The 22,709-nt window shown below is 35.1% G+C and overlaps 1 protein-coding gene across 1 annotated transcript; it reads left to right on the forward strand.

The window, feature by feature from the left end:
* Positions 1 to 1,144: 1,144 nt before the first annotated feature.
* ros1 (c-ros oncogene 1, receptor tyrosine kinase) lies at positions 1,145 to 22,669 on the forward strand. Its single transcript, XM_073826549.1, has 28 exons — positions 1,145 to 1,428; positions 1,524 to 1,569; positions 1,678 to 1,826; positions 2,116 to 2,251; positions 2,345 to 2,549; positions 3,607 to 3,683; positions 3,883 to 4,008; positions 5,050 to 5,250; positions 7,395 to 7,455; positions 7,708 to 8,213; positions 8,352 to 8,555; positions 8,629 to 8,739; positions 9,976 to 10,151; positions 10,284 to 10,475; positions 10,668 to 10,768; positions 11,514 to 11,728; positions 11,813 to 11,985; positions 12,084 to 12,237; positions 13,032 to 13,124; positions 13,239 to 13,368; positions 13,482 to 13,647; positions 14,178 to 14,242; positions 15,122 to 15,251; positions 15,328 to 15,425; positions 17,073 to 17,276; positions 20,533 to 20,667; positions 20,812 to 20,972; positions 21,108 to 22,669. The coding sequence occupies exons 1-28, from the start codon at positions 1,297 to 1,299 to the stop codon at positions 21,260 to 21,262; spliced, it is 4,302 nt and encodes a 1,433-aa protein (XP_073682650.1). The 5' UTR covers positions 1,145 to 1,296; the 3' UTR covers positions 21,263 to 22,669.
* The last annotated feature ends 40 nt before the right edge of the window (positions 22,670 to 22,709 follow it).

The following is a 22,709-nucleotide window of genomic DNA, read 5'->3' on the forward strand; positions in this document are numbered from 1 at the left end:
ACAGTATTTCTTATTTATCTGCATTTTTGTAAGAAACTAGGAATCTATATATTTAGTATAAAAAAAAGTATATGGTAGGGCACATAAAACAGCATATTAACAAGCATACATGTGCTGTGTTGAATTCAGCAAGTTTTTCCAAGAAATGTAGGACGTTGTTAGTAGCAGACCACTATTACAAGGGGAAACTATACTGTAAATATAGATAAACATGTCTTATCATGCATAAAATTATTGTATAAGGTAAACATGGTTCATCTCTGACCTCAGTTAGAGCAAAGGTTTTGAGAAGCATCGCCACCCAGAGGGGAAATCAGGTAAAACTTTCAAAAGCCTGAATGAATAATATGTTGATTGTGACTTTTGTTTCGTTTTAAAAACTCAGGAGCAAATTATTTTGGGGGAATTTGGTGTCAGATAATGTTGATAGGGATAGGAAACCAGCTGACCTTAGTCAGGGTAAAGGGATATTTAATTTTTCATAGGAATGAAAACGAGTCTCTGAGGGATAGAAGTGCAGTATGTTCAATGGATTGTACTGCTGTTTAACAGTATACATGTTTAGCTGTTTCTGAAACAAGATTTTAGTCGACAAAAACGCCATAAAACAGTTTTGAAAGATGTAAATTGGTGAAAATAACATGATCTTCGGCCTTCATATTGTGCATGCCATTTTAAAGACTAAATCTTTTCCTTACAGCCTCGTGTTAATTTCAATATGGCGTCTAACATAATTGCTTTTAAACTGAATGAATCTCCTCCTGTTTACCACTTGCTATTCTCAGTCTATACCTGTCTGGATGGTTATGTCCATTATCTTAGATATGTTGAAGTCACTAAATACCTGTACTGTACATATAGTGAGTAAGGCATTGAGTGTACTTTGCTATTGATCAAATTCACACTTTTCCTTTATTAGAACTGATAGCAATTACACTTTAACCATTAAATAAACACTGCCTTGAATCTACAACAACTGTAAAGATAAGAACTTCTACACTTTACAATCAAGTGGCCATAGTTCAGTCTGCTTAATCTGTTTGCATGGTTATATACGACACATATTTCGAGAGTCTTCTTATGAAACGCCTATTTCCGTCTGCTTTCTGGTCAGACACACCTGAGCCACACGGACCAGGTGAGGACAAACTTTGAGGGACTGTTAAAGGGCCAGTGGCCCAGCATGGTTACCTGTTAATGATCAATAATTACGGAAATCCACCACTGTCATGTGAATATTTACACTGTATTTCCGTGCAGGGTGTGTTTTGATTTCAGAAGTTTGGTGCATGTGAAATGGACAAGATTTGTTGGAAAAGGACGGAAATTACAGGTTTACAGTTTCTGTCAGTGCTATTATTTCTTCTTATTTCTCTCAAAGCTTCATCATGTGACAAATGGCTTCATGCTGCCTCAATGCACCCCATGGTAAGACTTTTTAAGATTTGTTAATATGCAATCTGGACCCGTATTGATTTTTTTCTCATTTACTTGAGCTAATGTCTGAAATATTGTAATTCTAGACAGCCAAAAGTGGCTTCAGACAGTGTACAGATGCCATTTGCCAAAGTGAGTAGGACTACTGCCAAGGATTTGTAATCAAGTTTACATTTTATTCGCTTCTTTCGGTGTCTGTTTACTGATTGATTTACAAACATTTACGTTCTTCCTGTCTAGATGTTGCATGTCAGCTCGCAGCACCTTATGCATCCTGGATTGGAACTCATAACATAACTTTGACCTGGGAGTCTCTGAATCAGTCTGATGTGGTGTATATGCTTCAGTGGACCGGTCCTAGTCTGTCTGGGATTTGGGCACAAGCAGAGGTACTGGATTTTATGGATTTTATGTTTATATTTGTCATGTTAATGATTGAATTCCACTGACTTATTCCACTGAATTATTATTGAGTGAAATATATGAGCATGCATTTAGGTACAAATAATGTCCAGGTCATATTTAATTATAAAAATCTAAATGATGAACAATATTTATTCTTTTTTATGACTAGTAACTATTTTTCACTATGACTTTATCTTTCCAAAGTCTCCCATTACTGTATGCAAAAACGATGATTGTTGATAAGATTAAACCATTTTCTTGTTTTTCTCATAGAATGTGACAGAATCAACATACACCGTCAAACAGTTGGAACCTTTTACCTTCTATAAATTCAGGGTCTGGGCCCTGATAGCAGAAACACATGCTTGTTCTCCAGCGAGCCCTTGGTACCAAACAAAACCTTTTGGATGTAGGTTAAATGAACTGCTGATTTACAGCCTTTTTATATTATGTTTCATAATCAGTTGTTATGAAGCTGTTAATGTGTTTCCCTTCCAAAAAGTGCCTTCCAGCCCATCCATCGAGAGTATTGAGAGCGTGTCTGGAGAAAGTGTGGAGGTTCGCTGGTCTTCACCTGAAAAACCAGGAGGACCCATCTTGGGCTTCAACCTCGATCTTACATCTAATAAACATGTCATCAGTGTAGCAACTGGAGGAAATGTGTTCTTCAACATATTCTACCCGACATTTCATAACACTACGTATAGGTAGTATACAAAGTCTTCTCATTTTTATATTTCTGCATGTTTATGCAGCATATAATGCATTACTTAATGTATTCAGTGTGTACATTGTTAATTTTTTTACACAGATGTTATTTTTTGTTGATAAACACTACCAGTCAAAAGTTTTTGAACAGTAAGATTTTTTATGTTTTTTAAAGAAGTTTTTATGCTCACCAAGCCTGCATTTATTTGATCCAAAGTACAGAAAAAATGCAAAATTTTGAAATGTTTTTACTATTTGAAATAAGTGTTTTCTATTTGAATATATTTAAAATGTAATTTGTTCCTGTGATCAAAGTAAAATTTTCAGCATCATTAATTCAGTCTTCAGTGTTAATGATCATTCAGAAATCAATCCAATATGCTGGTTTGCTCTTTAAGAAACATTTATTATTAATATTATCAATATTTAAAACAGTTGAATACATTTGTCAGGATTTCATTGATGAATAGAAAGATCTAAAGATCAGAATTTATCGGATTAAACTTTCGTTTATACACTTTATACACTATACCATTCAAAAGCTTGAAGTCAGTATAATTTTTTTTATTACTTTAAGTAATACTTTTATTTAGCAAAAACACTTTAAATTGATCAAAAGTGATAATAAAGAGATTTAAAATGTTACAAAAGATTTCTATTTAAGATAAATGCTGTTTTTTCTGAACTTTCTATTCATAAAAGAAACCTAAAAAAAAATTACTCAGCTATTTTCAACATAATAACAATAAAAATATTCAGAAATCCGAATATTAGAATGATTTCTGAAGGATTGTGTGACTGGAGTAATGATGCTAAAAATGTAGCTTTGAAATCACAGGAATAAATTACATTTTAAAATATATTTAAATAGAAAACAGTTATTTTTCAAATACAAATATTTCAACATTTTACTGTTTTTGCTGTACTTTGGAACAAATAAATGTAGGCTTGGTGAGCAGAAGAGACTTTTTAAAAAAAACATTAAAAATCTTACTGTTCAAAAACTTTTGACTGGTAGTGTAAAATATTGATTGTACTGACTGCAATCTCATGCAGGGTCTCTGTAGCTGCTGTAAATGAAGAGGGACAGGGTTCAATCACTGAAGCCAGCATAACAACACCAGCACAAGTTGGTTAGTTTAAGCTCACAGTGAAACTTTGACTCTTTCTTGCAAAAATCAATGTTAAGGTTGTTGCTCTAAAAACTTACGAAATCACAGAAAGCTTCATGAAGCTCCAATACTTCACCATTCTTCTAATGTTTTTCAATGCACTGTGTTGATGTCTTGAAATAAACAATAATCTTATTGCTCCATCTGTGATGACTTACAGAGCAGAATGGAGGCCGGTGGGTCTTTGCATCCAGATGGAACTCATTAAGGATGAGAGAAGAGGATGCCGATTTCTTCACTACAGCACAGTGTCTCTCAGACAGTCTAATCGAGAGCAACATCACAGGTCCGTGGCATGCTTCCTCAGATCAATAAATATAAAACATTTCCACCACATAAGAGTGCCCACAGGAAACAGAAATCACAAATGAGAGTGCTTCAGTATCTCAGTTGTTTCTTTTAGACAGTAAGGAGATTAAATGAAGAGCAAATTTGTCTCCTGAGAAAAATCTCCAGTAAAGGTTTATTCTTTAGATATCTTAATACTGTCTTAATTCCCAAGACCAAGTTATACCCCATATATTATTTTTATAGCTCTATACTTTATGTCAACAATTAGCATGTTAAAGGGACAGTTCACCCAAAAATGAAAATTCAGTCATTGATTACTCACCCTCATGTTGTTCAAAACCTGTAAGGCCGTCATTCATCTTCAGAACACAAATTAAGATATTTTTGATGAAATCCAAGAGCTCTCTGACCCTGCATATACAGCAATGCAACTGACACGTTTGAGGCCCAGAAAGGTAGTTAGGACATTAATAAAATAGTCCATGTGACATCAGTGGTTCAACCTTAATTTTATAAAGCTACAAGAATAGTTTCTGTGCACAAAGAAAACAAAAAACTTTTTTTCAACATTTTTTCTTTTCTGTGTCAAGTGTGTAGTGCTGCTGACACAGGAAGAGAAGAAACTGTTGAACAAAATCCTATTTTTTGTTTTCTATGTGCACAAAAAGTATTCTCGTGGCTTTATAACATTGCGGTTGAACCTCTGATGTCACATGGACTATTTTAATAATATCCTTACTACCTTTCCAGGCCTTGAATGTGTCAGTTGTGTTGCTGTCTATGCAGGCTCAGAAAGCTCTTGGATTCCATCAAAAATATCTTAATTTGTGTTCTGAAGATGAACGAAGGTCTTACGGGTTTGGAACGACATGAGGGTAAATAAAATAATTTTCATTAATTACCATAAACTATCCCTTAAATGTCTTGAAAGGAATTTTAGGACATTTGAGACCAAGCTGATACTTAAATTTAAAGTAGCTTTGAAAGAGCAACCTTTGTGCAACCTGACATCTTACTTCTGTAATGTTTTTAACAGGGGTGGCAGTGCACTACAGTTCCAACCGTGTCTATTTCTCCGAGGGATCTCGTATCTGGATGAAAGGGGCTGGGAATCTCACCGACTACTCAGATCTCAAGCTTCTGCACTCTGCCCCACTGGAGGTCACAGCACTTACTGTAGACTGGCTTTATGAGAGGATTTACTATGTGTCCAGTGGCAGGGTGTGTATTAACCGTTAATTATGGACTAAAATGACAATTTAGACAACTTTTAAAGTCAAATATCATGTGATCATGTGTTTTTGTACTTAATAATTACCAAAGCCACTTTAATAACAATATGGAAAGTTCAGGAATGCCTTTCCCTATAGACCTTCGATGTACAGTTGAGGCACAAAGTTTACATACACCATGCAGAATCTGCAAAATGTTAATTATTTTACCAAAATAAGAGGGATCATACAAAATGCATGTTATTTTTTATTTAGTACTGACCTGAATAAGCTATTTCACATAAAAGATGTTTACATGTGGTCCACAAGAGAAAATAATAGTTGAATTTATAAAAATGACCCTTTTCAAAAGTTTACATACCCTTAACACTTAAAGGTTGTATCAGCGATTTCTAGCCTAAAACATAAAGTGTCAATTTCAGCTGACCTTTCTTCACGATCCGCTCGCTGCTTGCCCCATAAATTGTCTGTGAAAAAACCGCGTCTCTCTGGTCAGCCTAGGGTCCGAGATATGCCAAAAAAACAATCGGCACTACCAACCTTTCCACAGATAAACAAACAGTGTTCCAACCAATCAGCGTCAGGGGTTTGGTGTTGTGGACTTTCGCTCCGCCTCCCTCACATCCCTGCACCAGTAGGAAAGTCCACAACACCAAACCCCTGACGCTGATTGGTTGGTTTTTTCACAGACAATTTATGGGGCAGGCAGCGAGCGGATCGTGATGAAAGGTCAGCTGAATTTGACACTTTATGTTTCAGGCTAGAAATCGCTGATACAACCTTTAATACTGTGTTGTTACCTGAATGATTCACAGCTTTTTTATTGATAGTTGTTCATGAGTCTCTTGTTTGTCTTGAACAATTAAACTTTGATTTTTCAGCATTTTTGTGTATTTGAACCCTTTCCAACAATGACTGTATGGTTTTAAGATCCATCTTTTCATACTAAGGAGAACTTTTCACACAAACAGGAACTCATATGCAACTATTACAGAAAGTTCAAATGCTCACTGATGCTTCAGAAGGAAACACAATGCATTAAGCTCACAGTGAATTAAAAAAAAAAGTGAATTTGAAGATCAGGGTAAATTTAACATATTTTGCCTACTTGGAGACATAGTATATTCTGTAGTTTCTAAAGAGTGATACTAAATAAAAAAAATATGATATTGAGGCAAAATAAGAAAAACATACACATCTTCATTCTGTTCAAAAGTTTACACCCCTGGCTCTTAATGCATTGTTTTTCCTTCTGAAGCATCAGTGGGCGTTTTAACCTTCTGTAATAGTTGCATATGAATCCATCAGTTGTCCTCAGTGCAAAAAGATGGATCTCAAAATCATACAGTCATTTTGGAAAAAGGTTTCAAATACACAAAAATGATGAAAAAACAAAAAAAAATTGTGGGACCTGATTTTTCAGAAAAACAGAGCAATTTAACTATTTAGGACAAACAGAGGACTCATGAACAACTATTGAAGCTATCTAAATTCAACTGTTATTTGCTCTTGTGGTGTATATGTAGATGTCTTTTATGTGAAATATCTTATTCAGGTCAGTACTAAATAAAAACATAACATGCATTTTGTATGATCCCTCTTATTTTGGTAAAGTAATTACCATTTTTCAGATTTTGCAGATTTTACAGTTAGCTTTTGACCTCAACTGTAAATGCATTACTGTAAATGACTTTTGTTTGTGCTTACAAACTGAAAAGAATTGTTCACTCAAAAATGAAAATTTGCTGAAAATGTACACTGTCCAATATGAGTTGAATTAGTTTCTTCATCAGAAGAGATTTGGATCCCCTGCAGTCAATGGGTGCCATCAGAATGAGAGTCCAAACAGCTGTTAAAAACATCACTATAATCTACAAATAATCCACACGACTCTAGTCGATCAATTAATGTCTTGTTAAGTGAAAAGTTGTGTGTTTGTATTAAAAAAATGTATCATTATGGTCATCTTGGATGACTTGAGGGTACGAATATTTATAGCAAATATTCATTTTTGAGTGAACTGTTCCATGACGGGCAAGCCAAAGTATAACAGATGCCATCAAGAAAGATTAATACTTTGTTTTTTTATTTATGTAAACAATGATAATACAGGTCTACTGTTGTGGATTAGATGACTGTTCTTTTCCAGTGGATATAAATCTCAACCTTTCCAGTGACGCTGTAAATATAATCGCAGATCCGTATAATGGGTGAGTGTCATAAACATGATAAAAAACTGTTTGGTTAAGCACTATCTCCGCTTTTATATAAAGCTGTTAACCATTGTGTAAATGATCTGAATTACAGTATTTTTTTTTTATTATATTATTACAAACATGATACTGTGTTATTTATTACTACCAACCATAAAAACAGCTCCATTAGAGACATTAAAGATTTTAGTTTAAATATTTTGTTAAGTAAAGTATAATTGAATAAAACTGAAAAACTGTATTTGACAGATGGCTCTTCTTGCTGCTGAGCAGTGGAATATATCGTAGCCCTCTTCCAGACATCTCCAGCCAACAACATGAGATAATTCACATCATAAAAATGCCTTCTGTCTCCAACTTTGTGGTCAGTTTCCCCAACAAAAGACTGGTTTATCATGACAGAAGTGATCAAATGCTCAATGCCACATCTGTGGATGGATTATTTCCCATTACGCTCTACACAAACATTAACTTTGAGGCAAACAGCATTGCTTATGGGGATGATTTTTTCATGCTCACCAATGGTTATGCACTGTATAGACAAGTTGGCCAGAGTCAAGTGGCCACCTTTAACGAATTCCCTATGGACTGTGATTTCATCCATAGTCAAAATGATGGATTTGGTAATCTATGCTACTTTAGCGCATCTGCGCAACCTTATCCTGTGCCGAGAAAGCCAAGACAACTTCAAGTCCTGTTTGGATCAGATAAAGCCAACGTTTATTGGGATAAACCTGAAAATATGATTGAAGCAAGTAAGTGATACCCAGTTGATTTATTAGTAGGAGACTTTTTAAATAATTGTTGTCAAGCCCAGGTTTATTGGTTGAGATTTTTTTTTGCTAACCTATGAAACCACAAACCGTTAATAAATTTAGTTTTGTTCCACACAGGTCCATCTGCCTGGCAAAATTGGACTTATGCTATAAACTGCTCGGTGAATGGGTTGCTGGTGATGAATTTTAGTGGACTAACTGGCACACATGCAACAGTCCCGGATCTGCAGAGTTCACAGCAGTACAGCGTCTCTCTCAGGGCTTGCTCTCCTGGTGGATGCTCCAAATCAGTCTTGTATGAAGGAACAACTCTCCAGCTTGGTGATTATATTAAGGCATTTTGTTATTTAGCTTATTATAAACTGGCCAGTATGAAAACCCCATCTTTTTTCAGCTGATGAGCCCCCATTTATTGCTGCTGCCAGTGATGATGACATATGGAAGCAAGATTTGTATAGCATTGAATTTGCGGAACAAATGGTGTCTTCTATTGGAGATGTGAAAGGTAAGAAACCAGAGAGATTTTTTGAATTTCACTGTATTAAATAGGAACATGTACTAAGTGGCATTAGCAAACAAATGATACTAGAGTGCCTCACAGATGCAACTAAACTTTCTGAGGCACTTTTTGGACTATTTTTTAGCCTGTTGGTCCCACACAAGTGTCTAAGCAGAATAACCACATGTGTAGTCCATTATATTAACAAAAGGCATGTTCCATAAAGTTTGACAACTAGAAAATTTCTAAGACTTTTTGCCTTCATTTTATTTATTCATATTTTGAAACCTAATAAACGTTTTGTAAAAATGTATGCAATCAAAAATATTTATTTATATATATTTATATTTATTTAAATATAAGATTAAATTATTTAAATTATTAAATTATTTTTATATATATTTGAAAAATATTTACAAATTTTAAATAACTTCTTTTTACTGTATTTTAAAATGTAATAATGTTTACATATTTTAAAAATGTATTTGAAATAGAAACCATTTTTAGCATTATAAATTTACTGACTCGTTACTTCAGTCACATGATCGTTCAGAAATAGTTCTAATATTCTTATGTATTATGTATTCTTATTCATTGATTATTATTATGTTAAAAAACAGTAGAATTTTTTTTTCAGGTTTCTTTGATGAATAGAAAGTTCAAATGAACAGCATTTATCTGAAATAAACATCTGTAGTAACATTAAGCATCCTTGCTAAATAAAAGTATCTATTGAACAGTGTAGTGTATAAAAGCTTTTTTTTTTCCAGATAAATGCTGATCTTTGGATCTTTCTATTCATCAAAGAATTCTGAAAAACAAATTACTCAAATGTTTTAAATATTGATAATAATCATAAATATTTTTTGAACAGAAAATCAGCATATTAAAATAATTTCTGAAGGATCATGTGACACTGAAGAGTGGAATATCGATGTTAAAAATGTAGCTTTGATCACAGTAGTAAATTATATTTTAAAATATATTCAGATAGAAAGCTGTTATTTTAAATAGTAAAAATATTTCACAATATTACCGCCTTTGCTGTATTTTGGATCAAATGAATGCAGGCTTGGTGAGCAGAAGAGACTTCTTTAAAAACATTAAAGATCTTACTGTTTGAAAACTTTTGACTGGTTGTGTGTGTGTGTGTGTGTGTGTGTGTATAGATAGATAGATTGATAGATACACTTCTCACTATATAACAAGGTATAAACCATATTCTCCTTTCTTTATGGACAGATGTGGACTGGTATAGTTCCACGGTCTACTGGACTAACAGTTCGGGCCACATTAACTGGATTGATCTGGGTAATCAGTTGTTGAGTGTCATGACAATGCCATCACCTCTGAATGCAGAAGCACTAGCCTTTGACTGGCTGGGACAGTATCTATACTGGAGCTGCAACACAAACCAAGTATGTTTTATATTAAATAATGCTTGGATAAATATAAAATGAAAGCCATAAAGAAGCTATTAATTCTTTATTAACATATTTTTGATATGTGGCATTAGCATGACCTAATTGTGAGATACCTTATTTTATCAGATATGCCGAGGGTCTAAATCTGGTCATGGGGTTGAGATATTTCTTCGAGCAGAACAGAAGATTCTCAGTTTGGTGATTGATTCATTAAATGCTGCCATCTACTGGACCACTGAAACATCAGTAGAAGGTTGTAGATTGGATGGAGAAGACTACCAACTGCTGGACAAACTGAGTGTGTTCTCTGGGAAAGAGGTAGGGATGTAAATATACACATAAAATGTTGAATACACTACCATTCAAAGGTTTGAGATCTTGGGGTATTTTAAATGTAATTTATTCCAGTAATGGCAAAGCTGCATTTTCCACAGCCATTAACATTCCTTGATCATTCAGAAATCATTTTAATATGCTGACTTGATGCTCACACACTTATATTGATTATAGGTTGCTGGTATCACTTTAAACGTGATTGAGGAAAATCTGTATTGGCTGGTGCAGGATGGCTCCCTTTTAAATCTTTACAGAGTAAATGTCAGTGGTGACAGGTGGGTACTTATACAAAAGTTTAACAGATAGATTTCATTAAAGGAGTAGTTCACTTTCCAAAATCTTCCAAGATGTTCATGTCTTTCTTTCTTCAGTCGTAAAGGAATGATGTTTTTTGAGGAAAACATTTTAGGAGTTCTCTCCATATAATGGACTTCTATGGTGCCCCCAAGTTTGAACTTCCAAAATGCAGTTTAAATGCAGCTTCAAAGGGCTCTAAATGATCCCAGCTGAGGAAGAAGGGTCTTATCTAGCGAAACGTTTAAACATTTTACAATCTAAAAACATTTACAATTTATATACTTTTTAATCTCAATAGAGTACACACAGAGCTAGACAAGACAAGCATTTGAGGTTAAAAAGTATATAAATTGTGATTTTTTTGTAGAAAATAACCGTCGTTTTGCTAGATAAGACCCTTTTTTCCTCGGCTGTGATCGTTTAGAGCCCTTTGAAGCTGCATTTTGGAAGTTCAAACTCGGGGGCACCATAGAAGTCCATTATATGGAGAGAAATCCTGAAATGGTTTCCTCAAAAAACATAATTTCCTTACGACTGAAGAAAGAAAGACATGAACATTTTGGATGAAAAGGGAGTGAGTACATTATCTGTAAATTTTTGTTCTGAAAGTGAACTACTCCTAAAATGACTGCTGTTTTTGACTAGTTTGGCTCTTGTTAATATTTTCTTATTGAGTAAATGTCATTTTTGGTGATGATTTGTCTATTTACTGTGTCCGTAAAGGATGCAGAAGCCTAAAGCGATAGAATTTGCAAGATGGACCACATCTCAAATCACAGATCAACAAGTGGGCTACTACAGCGAACGGCTTATTTGGTTGGATGAGAACAAGCAGCTCAGGATTCAAGAGTTGAAGCACAACACCAGTGTCCTTATGTCTTCCAGCAAAACACTGACAGCTTTTTCTGTTGTACAACAAATGCTGAAACCTCTTCCAGGTCAGTACTATGTTAATGTTTTCATATTGCTTTATGTGCTTATTAGCAAGTCATATTGACTTTGTGTCGTGTGTTTGTTTTCAGATGGATTTGTATCCCTTCCTATGGTTATTCCACCTGCGGTTTCCTCAATTGTTCTCAAAGGGAATGACACATTTTTCCAGATAAGCTGGGAACCCAGCAGTATTGACTACGGGACAGTGCTTTATTGTGTCGTGTCTGAGGAACTGTGGGAAAATGTGGAACAACTTCAAAATGTACTACACCTTTTTTATTATTATTTTAAATTAGATGTAAATCCACCTTAAGTTATTTAAAGAAACAATGTTTTTTTTTTTTCAACACATTTCTGCAGAACCCCACCAGATATTGTCATCCTGTTAATACGTTTTCTGAAACAGTCATAAATGTCACAAGATTCAAACCAGGAACCAAATTAAACATCACCATTACGCCTTTTTCATATTGGGGTAAAGGAAAATCAACACAAACAACGTTGACTACTCCAGGTAAGAATTCTGCATTGCTAATTGAATATAAATATAAATATAATAAATGTAAACATCAAAAGCAGCTGATTAAAGAATGCATAAGACTTAATAAAAATGTACAGTTTTGTGCTAATATATGTCTAATACAAAAAAACATTATTTTAAATAGTTCACCAAAAAGTGAAATTTTTCTGAAAATGTTGATGTAGATGAGTTTGTTTCTTTATCAGAACAGATTTGGAGAAATTAAGCATCACTCGCTCACCAATGTAACCTCTGCAGTGAATGGGTGCCGTCAGAATGAGAGTCCAAACAGCTGATAAAAACATCACAGTAATCCACAAATAATCCATAATATATTTTTCTCCAGTGAAACGCTTGTGTCATCTGAATCTGGAGAGAAATATTCATATATCAAGCACCGTTTACAAGCATTTACTGTATGTAAGAGGGTATGGAAGCGTTATCATGGATTATGGACTATTTATATTTTGGCCAGAAGTTAAAACATCTTATTGACGGATTTGTTTCTTCACAAGATGTTAACTGATCGAGTCATGTGGATTGTTTCTGTATTACTGTGATATTTGTATCAGCTGTTTGGACTGTCATTTTGACGGCACCCATTCACTACAGATGATCCATTGGTGAGCAAGTGATGTAATACTAAATTTCACCAAATCTGTTCCAGTAAAGTCTATGAACTCATCGATGAGCTCATCTTGGATGGTTTGAGGATGAGTAAATGTTCAGCAAATATTCATTTCTAAGTGAACTATTCCTTTAATTGCTTTCTGGTTGTCACCCAGCAGATACTTCATTAGAAACTGACATGACATTGATTATTGTAATTGTATCGGTCGCTGCCTGTATTACCCTGATTATTCTCATCCTCGCCGCAGTCAGTAAGTACACAAATGAGGCAGTTCCCTTTTGTAAAAGTCTATTTCATCCCCATTTTAAAATTAATGAGAGCATTTGAAAGCACAACAATTGCTTCCCCTGCTGTTTTGATGTAGTTTGGCACAGACGACATGCGAAAAAGAATCATGGGACAGTTACGCAAACAGCTGTGCACGTCCATCCAGATGTGGAGTTGGAGTATATTCGAGGTTTAGTTGGTCTCGGGAATGCTTGCAATGCTGTCAGGTACGTGAGAGCATCGCTTACAAGCTAAGGTTTCATTCATTTCAATGTGATTTTGTATTATCTATAAACCACAAAATGTGTTAACATTTAAACAACTTTCCCACATTCCCCAGTAACATACCCGCCCAAGGAGAGATTGAGTCACTTCCTGTGTTTCCTAGAGACTGTCTGAAGCTTCAGAGGTTGTTGGGTAGTGGTGCTTTTGGAGAAGTTTATGAGGGAATTACAGTTGGCAGCCAAATCACTGAAGTTGTTCCTGAGAAGAGAGTGGCTGTCAAGGTGTATATACACACACACACACACACACACACACACACACACATACTACATATGTGACCCTGAACCACAAAACCAGTCTTAAGTAGTGGATGTATATTTGTAGCAATAGCCAATAATACATTGTATGGGTCAAAATTATCGATTTTTCTTTTATGCCAAAAAATCATTAGGATATAAAGTAAAGATCATGTTCCATGAGGATATTTTGTACATTTCCTACTGCAAATATATCAAAACTTAATTTTTGATTAGTAATATGCATTGCGAAGAACTTCATTTAGACAATTTTAAAGGCGATTCTCTCAATATTTCGTTTTTTTTGCACCCTCAGATTGCGGTATGTCCACCAAATATTGTCCTATCCTAACAAATCATACATCAATGGAAAGCTTATTTATTTAGATTTATTCAGAGTTTCAGAAAATTGACACTTATGACTGGTTTTGTGGTCCAGGGTCACATACATATGTATATATGCAGCAATTAAAGATTGTGATTATAAAATGTCTCACAACCCATTCACTTCACAGACACTGCGTAAAGATGCAAGTGACTATGAGAAAACCGAGTTCTTAAAAGAAGCTCATTTGATGAGGTAAAAGACATGTTTGCTCTCAGCATCACACTGAAAATATGATTATAATAGGGAACAATGGGGCAAAACAAATGATGATGAGGCCCCCTGGTCTAGAGCAAATGGCATTGTTTGTCATGTTTTTTTTTTGTTAATTAGTGTAGTGTTGTGGGAAAAAGTAGATGGCTCTGCTATAAACCACGGTCTATTTGTTTTCAAAAATACAGAATTATTACAATTTAAAAGAACAATATGTGACCCTGGACCACAAAACCTGTCTTAAGTAGCACGGGTATATTTGTAGCAATAGCCAAAAATACATTGTATGGGTTAAAATTGTCGATTTTCCTTTTATGCCAAAAATCATTAGTATATTAAGTAAAGATCATGTTCCATAAAGATATTTTGTAAACTTCCTACCGTATATTAAAACTTAATTTTTGATTAGTAATATGCATTGCTAAGAACTTTATTTGGACAAATTTAAAGGCGATTCTTTTGCACCCTCAGAATTCAGATATTTACAGATATTACAAACCATGCATCAATGCAAAGGTTATTTATTCAGCTTTCAGATGATGTATAAATCCCAATTTCACAAAATTGACCCTTATGACTGGTTTTGTGGTCCAGGGTCACATATATTTGAAAATGAATTTTCAGCAAGCATAAGTTCAGCTTCATCTTTCAGAAACCATTCTAATATGCCGTTTTGCTGCTCAAGAAGCATTTCTTATTACTATCAGTGTTGGAAACAGGTATGTTGCTTAATATTATGCTGCTTAGTGGAAACCAGGATTCAGGATTCTTTGAAGAACATAATGTTCAAAAGCTCAGCATTTATTTGAAATACTGTGATGCGTTCATTCTGAGTAAAAGTGTTGTTTTTTGGCTATCCAGCCAGTTTAATCATCCTAACATCCTGCGTTTGATTGGAGTGTGTCTGCTCAACGAGCCACATTACCTAATCCTGGAGCTGATGGAAGGAGGAGACCTTCGTTCTTACCTGAGAGGAGCTCGTCCTACAACTGTGAGGCATTGTTTTGATATATATGAAGTGCTTTGTTTACTGACTAGCAGCACTAACACGCTCTTTTGCCTCATAGAACCGTAAAGAGCTATTGAACCTCACCAGCCTCCTGGACATCAGTTTGGATGCTGCCACAGGATGTGCTTATTTAGAAAGGATGCACTTTGTTCATAGGTAAAGATGTGCTCAGGGGAGTTGCTAGACCTAAAGCTCTACTGGGGCACAGGCCCCCATTACTCGTTAATTCAATGTTGCAAGTAGTTTAATGTCTTTATTTTGGGATTATCAACGTAAATTATAACTCAAATTTGAGATTTTACTGGGGCACTGCATATTTTTACTGGGGCATGTGCCCCAGTAAAAAGGGTCTAGCAACGCCCCTGGATGTGCTCATATATTGTGCTAATGCATTACTGTTGGTCACAATGCCAAAGTCATGGCTTTGAATCCCAGGAAATGAATGAATACATGACACACCTAGCCTGGCAAGCCAGACCCACATAAATGTAGGGTCTGGGCACTCTCCATAGACAGGGCTCAACCGGAGGGGTGGGATAAACGGTTGTCTTTCAAACTCCTCTCCACGCAATAGGATAGCGCTACAACCAATCAGAGACTTAGTCGGTCAGGTGACATAGTCAGAGCGACGAAGATTTTTAACAAAAATCAGTGCACTGTGCAGTCTGTCAGCTAAATAATAGACATAGATGGGCACTAAACCTTTAAAAGTAAACAAAAACATGCACAGACAAATCCAAATTACACCCTGCGGCTCGTGACGATACATTGATGTCCTAAGACACGAAACGATCGGTTTTTGCAAGAAAATGAACAGTATTTATATAATTTTCTTTTTACCTTTGATACACATCCACGTCCATCTGTCATGAGCACGAGTTTAGCATATCTATGATTCGACTCGTCACATGTGAACGCGCTTTGATGTAGTATACGCAAACACCGAAAGGGGAAATATGTAAAAAAAAAAGTCCAGGATGAGTTTGCGCAAGCAAACGTAATCTTTTTCAGCTTTAAATGGGTTTGAACAACCAGGACAAGCGCAAGTAATTACCATTTTGAATAGCCGCTATATCCACAATCTCTTGTGCTGTGTAAACAATGAGTGTCGTATACACGCCACAGATCGCTTCCGGTGTTTGCGTATTCTACACCACAGCGCGTTCACATGTAATGAGCTCCTGCTCAGGACACATGGACGTGGCTGTGTATCAAAAGTAAAAAAATATATAAATACTGTTCAGTTTTCCACGCTTAATTCACGGAACCAGGAATTCATGTCTGACTGAACTTATGGTCGCAGTTCAGTCGTCATCATGTTAAGCCCGCCCACCGACTCGTGATTGGCCCGGTACATCTTGGATTTTTCGGAAATTTAAGTGAATTGAGAGTAACTAGACTGACCTTAGAAGCAAATGTAATTTGCTGCCGCTAGGGGCGCGTCTAGATTCTAGGCTATGACACACCTTGAATGCAGTGTAAACCACTTTGGATAAAAGCGCCTGCCAAATGCATACAGTAAATGTGACTCTGGACCACAAAACCAGTCTTAAGTAGCAATTGCCAAAAATAAATTGTGTGGGTCAAAATTATCGATTTTTCTTTTATGCCAAAAATCATTAGGATATTAAGTAAAGATCATGTTCCATGAAGATATGTCTTATCCTAACAAACCATACATCAGTGAATGCTAATTTATTCAGCTTTTAGATGATGTTTAAATCTCAATTTCAAAAAATTGACCCTTATGACTGGTTTTGTGGTCCAGGGTTACAAATGTACAACTATATTTAATATGCACAGGGATATTGCTGCAAGGAACTGTCTGGTGTCAGTAAGAAGCTACACAGACCCAGAAAGGATCGTTAAAATAGGAGATTTCGGATTGGCCCGTGATGTGTATAAGAACGACTACTACAGAAAGAAGGGTGAAGGTCTGCTTCCTGTTCGCTGGATGTCACCAGAAAGTTTAACAGATGGGATTTTCAATAAATATTCTGATGTCTGGTCAGTATCTTGAGTTTTGTTGTTGCTATATACTCTTGATTATACAAGTTCTGGTTCCATGACCTTTTACATCTATAAAACATTTTACAAAAAAGGTCAATATATTCAATTCAATTCAATTCAAGTTTATTTGTATAGCGCTTTTCACAATACGAATCGTTGCAAAGCGCTGTACAAAAGTTTAGGCTACTACAATATATTTAGTAATTTTAGTATTTAGTGGTGAATACTGTATGTCAAGTCGATGTACATATGATATAAATGTTAAAATCAGTAACTGTGTAATCGAACAGATGATGAACACTAATTGCAATGATTATGTGCTGTGATCAAACTTGTAAGAAAATTATGTAGTGCTGTATGTTGTTTCAAGGCTGGCATCATCTGCGGTCCTCTGAGGGGTCGGCATCATCTCTTCTTCTGAATCCAGACTGAATCTTGTGTAAATCCTAGTTACCACGGGATGGAAATCCCGTGGCAGAAACAGAGAAACAAATAGAGAAATAATTAGCGTAGCTGCTGTTCCAACTTCCAACCAAACAAAAATGATGTGTTTAGCCCAAGCCGAAGAATATTGATGTGCATTTGATCAGATGTAACTGAAGTACAACGTTATGAGATACATTATGTGAATGCTTGGCTAAAGAGATGAGTCTTTAATCTAGATTTAAACATAGAGAGTGTGTCTGAACCCCGAACGTTATCAGGAAGGCTATTCCAGAGTTTGGGACCCAAATGAGAAAAGGCTCTCCCTCCTTTAGTGGACTTTGCTATCCTAGGTACTACTAAAAGTCCAGAGTTTTGAGACCTTAGGGAGCGTGAGGGATTGTAGCGTAGTAGGAGACTAGTTAGGTATGCAGGAGCTAAACCATTAAGGGCCTTATAGGTAAGAAGTAATATTTTGTAAGTGATACGGTACCTAATAGGTAGCCAGTGTAGAGACTGTAAACTGGGGTAATATGATCATATTTTCTTGATCTGGTAAGGACTCTAGCAGCTGCATTTTGGACTACCTGTAGCTTATTTATTGAAGAAGCAGGACAACCACCTAGTAGTGCATTACAATAGTCCAGTCTAGACGTCATAAATGCATGAACTAACTTTTCTGCATCAGAAACAGGTAACATGTTCCGTAGCTTAGCAATGTTTCTAAGATGGAAGAATGCTGTTTTAGTAACATAGGAAATATGATTTTCAAAAGACAGGTTGCTGTCTAATATAACACCCAGATTTTTGACTGTAGAGGAAACAACAGTACATCCGTCTAGTTGCAAGTTGTAGTTTAAGAGATTCTGTGTACTCTTTTTTGGTCCAATAAGTAATATCTCAGTCTTATCTGAATTTAACAGTAGAAAATTATTGGTCATCCAGTCTTTCACATTTTTAACACACTCTGTTAACTTTGCTAAGTTAGAAGTTTCATCTGGTCTTGTTGAAATATATAGTTGAGTGTCATCAGCATAACAATGGAAACTAATCCCATATTTCCTAATAATATTACCAAGGGGTAACATGTAAATTGAAAATAGTAGAGGACCTAGGACAGATCCTTGTGGCACTCCATACTTTACTGGTGTTAGCTGCGATGACTCCCCGTTTAAATAAACAAAGTGGTAGCGATCGGACAGGTATGATCTGAACCATCCTAAAGCCTGCCCTTGAATACCTGTATAGTTTTGTAATCGATCTATGAGTATTTCATGATCTATAGTGTCGAACGCAGCACTAAGATCAAGTAAAACTAGCAATGAGACGCAGCCTTGATCTGACGCAAGTAGCAAGTCGTTTGTGATTGTTACAAGTGCAGTTTCTGTGCTATGATGGGGCCTGAAACCTGACTGAAATTCTTCAAAGATATTATTATTTTGCAAGAAGGAGCACAATTGAGCAGACACAACTTTTTCTAGAATTTTAGACATAAATGGAAGATTAGAAATGGGTCTGTAATTTGCCAGTTCACTAGGGTCTAGCTGTGGTTTCTTAATAAGAGGTTTAATAACTGCTAGTTTGAATGGTTTTGGGACATGACCTAAAGATAATGATGAGTTAACAATATTAAGAAGCGGTACTTCTGCTACAGGTAACAACTCTTTTAGTAATTTAGTGGGTACAGGATCTAATAGGCATGTTGTTGGTTTAGATGTGGTGATAAGTTTATTTAATTCTTTCTGTTCTATAGTTGTAAAGCACTGCAGTTTTTCTTCCGGTGTAATGACTAATGTTGAAGTATCAGTTGCAGTAGTAACTATATTTGTTATTGTATTTCTAATGTTGTCTATTTTATCAGTAAAGAAATTCATAAAGACATTACTATTAAACTGTGCAGGAATATTCAGGTCAGGAGGTGTTTGGTTATTTGTTAATCTAGCCACTGTGCTAAATAAAAACCTTGGATTGTTTTGGTTTTTTTCTATGAGTTGGTGGATATACTCGGCTCTAGCAGCTTTTAAAGCCCGTCTATAGCTGGACATACTGTTTTTCCATGCAATTTTAAAAACTTCTAAGTTAGTTTTTCTCCATTTACGCTCAAGATTACGAGTTTCTTTTTTTAGAGAATGGGTATTACTGTTGTACCATGGCGCAGTACGTTATATTGGAAAAGGTTCTTTAGATTATATAAAATGTTCTTCAAACTAAAAAATGGTTCCTTTAAAAATTTTGTTCACTTTTAGAATAAACAAAAAATTCCAGATAATTTACTTACCCTCATGTCATCCAAGATGTTAATGAAATTAATTTTTTTAAGAAAATAATTCCAAGATTTTTCTCCATATAGTGGACTTCAATGGTGGCCAACGAGTTGAAGGTCCTAATTGCAGTTTCAATGCAGCTTCAAAGGGCTCTACACAATCCCAGCCGAGGAATAAGGGTTTTATCTAGTAAAACGATCTGTTACACGTGTGTGATTATGTAATGCGCGAGGTTGAGCTAGTGCAAGACGAGCATTTGTGGTTAAAAGGTATATAATGTGGGATCATGTAGAGCCCTTTGAAGTTGCATTAAAACTGCAATTAGGACCTTCAACCCGTTGGCTCCCATTGAAGTCCGCTATATGGAGAAAAATCCTGGATTGTTTTCCTCAAAAACCTTAATTTCTTTTCGACTGAAGAAACCATGACATTAACATGACATAGGGATGAGTAAATTATCAGGAATTTTTAATTCTGGAAGTGAACTAATCCTTGATAACAGGTTCTTTGAGGAACCCAAAATGGCTCTGCGAAACCCCCTTTTAAAATCTTTTGTACATTTTCAGGGCATTTGGAGTGCTCTTATGGGAGATTATGACATTAGGAAAGCTACCATATCCCACATACACCAACCATGAAGTCCTAGCTCATATTAGTGCAGGTGCACGACTACCTTCACCTGATGGATGTCCAAAAAGATTGTAAGTAGATGATTTCAACAAATACATTTTATAAATTGACTGAATGTGAAGACAAAGATATGATATTTAAAAAATTAAAAAAAAAAAAAAAAAGTCAAAGGTTACCTTTCCTGCTATTGCTTTCATATTATTACTGCTTTGTAGGTATAATCTCATGATGAGCTGCTGGAATCAAGAACCTACTGAGAGGCCAAACTTCCAGTGCCTTGAAAAAACCCTGAGCAATATGAGAGATTATGAGGCGGATAAAATAGCAAACCAAAATGGAGCAGCAGGTCATGTGAACCAAGCCTTCCAAGAAGATGGTATGATCTTTATATCTTCATATGAAACAGAATAAATGTTATGATTTACTTAATTACATCTGATTTAAATGTACAGATTTGTGACTCATTACTAGATGAGTCTCTTATGGTAACTATATGTGCTGGTTTCTCCAGAAGAGGAGGTCTGCACTGGTGTGGATGAAGATGAAGATATGGAAACTGGACTTTCTCCTGTGCTTAGCAATGAAGGATTGAATTACTTGATGTTTCGTGCTGAGAGCCCAGACAGTGTCCGAACAGACTCATCAACACCCACTGAAGATAGGTAGGACTATACACTACCAGTCAAAAGTTTTTTGAAAAGATTTTTAATGTTTTTAAAGAGGTATCTTCTGCTCACCGAACCTGCATTTATTTGATCCAAAATACAGCAAAAGCAGTAATATTGTGAAATATTTTTAATATTTAAAATAACTGCTTTCTATTTGAATATTTTTAAATGTAATACATTTCTGTGATCAAAGCTAAATTTTCAGCATCATTACTTCAGTCCACAGTGTCACGTGATCCTTCAGAAATCATTGCAATATGCTAATTTGCTCTTCAAGAAACATTTTATTATTTTTATTATTATCAATATTTAAAACCATTGAGTACATTTTTTGTCAGGGTTCTTTGATGAATAGAAAGATCCAAAGAACAGCATTTATCTTAAATAAAAAGCTTTTGTAACATTTTACACTCTATACCATTCAAAAGCTTGGAGTCAGCATAATTTTCGATTTTTTTTTTCAATTATAGCAATTAATACTTCTATTTAGCTTCTATTTAAATTGATCAAAAGTGATGATAAAGACATTTATAATGTTACAAAAGATTTCTATTTCAGATAAATGCTGATTAAATTGCTATTCATCGAAGAAACCTTAAAGAAATTTTACTCAGCTGTTTTCAACATAATAATAAATGTTTTTGAGCAGCAAATCAGAATATTAGAATGATTTCTGAAGGATCATGTGACTGGAGTAATGATACAAAACAATTTGCTTTGAAATCACAGGAATAAATTACATTTTCTATTATATACAAATATACAAATTATTTTTAATACAAAAATATTTCAAATATTTACTATTTTTCTGTACTTTGGAGACTTATTATAAACATTAAAAAACTTTTGACTGTTAGTGTATTGCCAATGTTGGGCTGAAATCCCTGGCAACCCAAGACCTGTGAGCTGGACCTCACTTTGTAATCTTCTTCCTTGTAAATACTGTATAACAACAACAACAATAAAATAATAGTAGTTGCATTTTTTTGTATAATGTAGAATGATCAATAAAAAGCTATATCTGTATTTCCAAAGAAATACCAGCCAGAATTAACGAATGTTGTATTTTTGATATAATGTATAATGTAGTTAAATGTCCAATTAAAAGATATCAACATATAGAACAACAAGATTTGTATATTTCCTGAAAGAAATACCAGTATACTTAAAGGAGTAGTTCACTTTCAGAACAAAAATGTACAGATAATGTACTCACCCCCTTGTCATCCAAGATGTTCATGTCTTTCTTTCTTCAGTCGTAAGGAAATTATGTTTTTTAAGTAAAACATTTCAGGATTTCTGTCCATATAATGGACTTCTATGGTGCCTTCCAACTTCCAAAATGCAGCTTCAAAGGGCTCTAAACGATCTCAGCTGAGGAAAGAAGGGTCTTATCTAGCAAAATGATGGGTAATGTTCTAAAAAAAAATGACAAAATATATACT

The sequence above is a fragment of the Garra rufa genome, chromosome 21, assembly GCF_049309525.1.
Source record: "Garra rufa chromosome 21, GarRuf1.0, whole genome shotgun sequence".
Taxonomy (NCBI): domain Eukaryota; kingdom Metazoa; phylum Chordata; class Actinopteri; order Cypriniformes; family Cyprinidae; genus Garra; species Garra rufa.

Bases quoted from the DNA above. Each gene is read 5' to 3' on its own strand.
- ros1 (XM_073826549.1), top strand. From the start codon at position 1,297: ATGGACAAGATTTGTTGGAAAAGGACGGAAATTACAGGTTTACAGTTT. The intron at 1,827-2,115 runs GTACTGGATTTT...TTTTTCTCATAG, and splicing joins GGATTTGGGCACAAGCAGAG to AATGTGACAGAATCAACATA. The intron at 2,550-3,606 runs GTAGTATACAAA...AATCTCATGCAG, and splicing joins TTTCATAACACTACGTATAG to GGTCTCTGTAGCTGCTGTAA.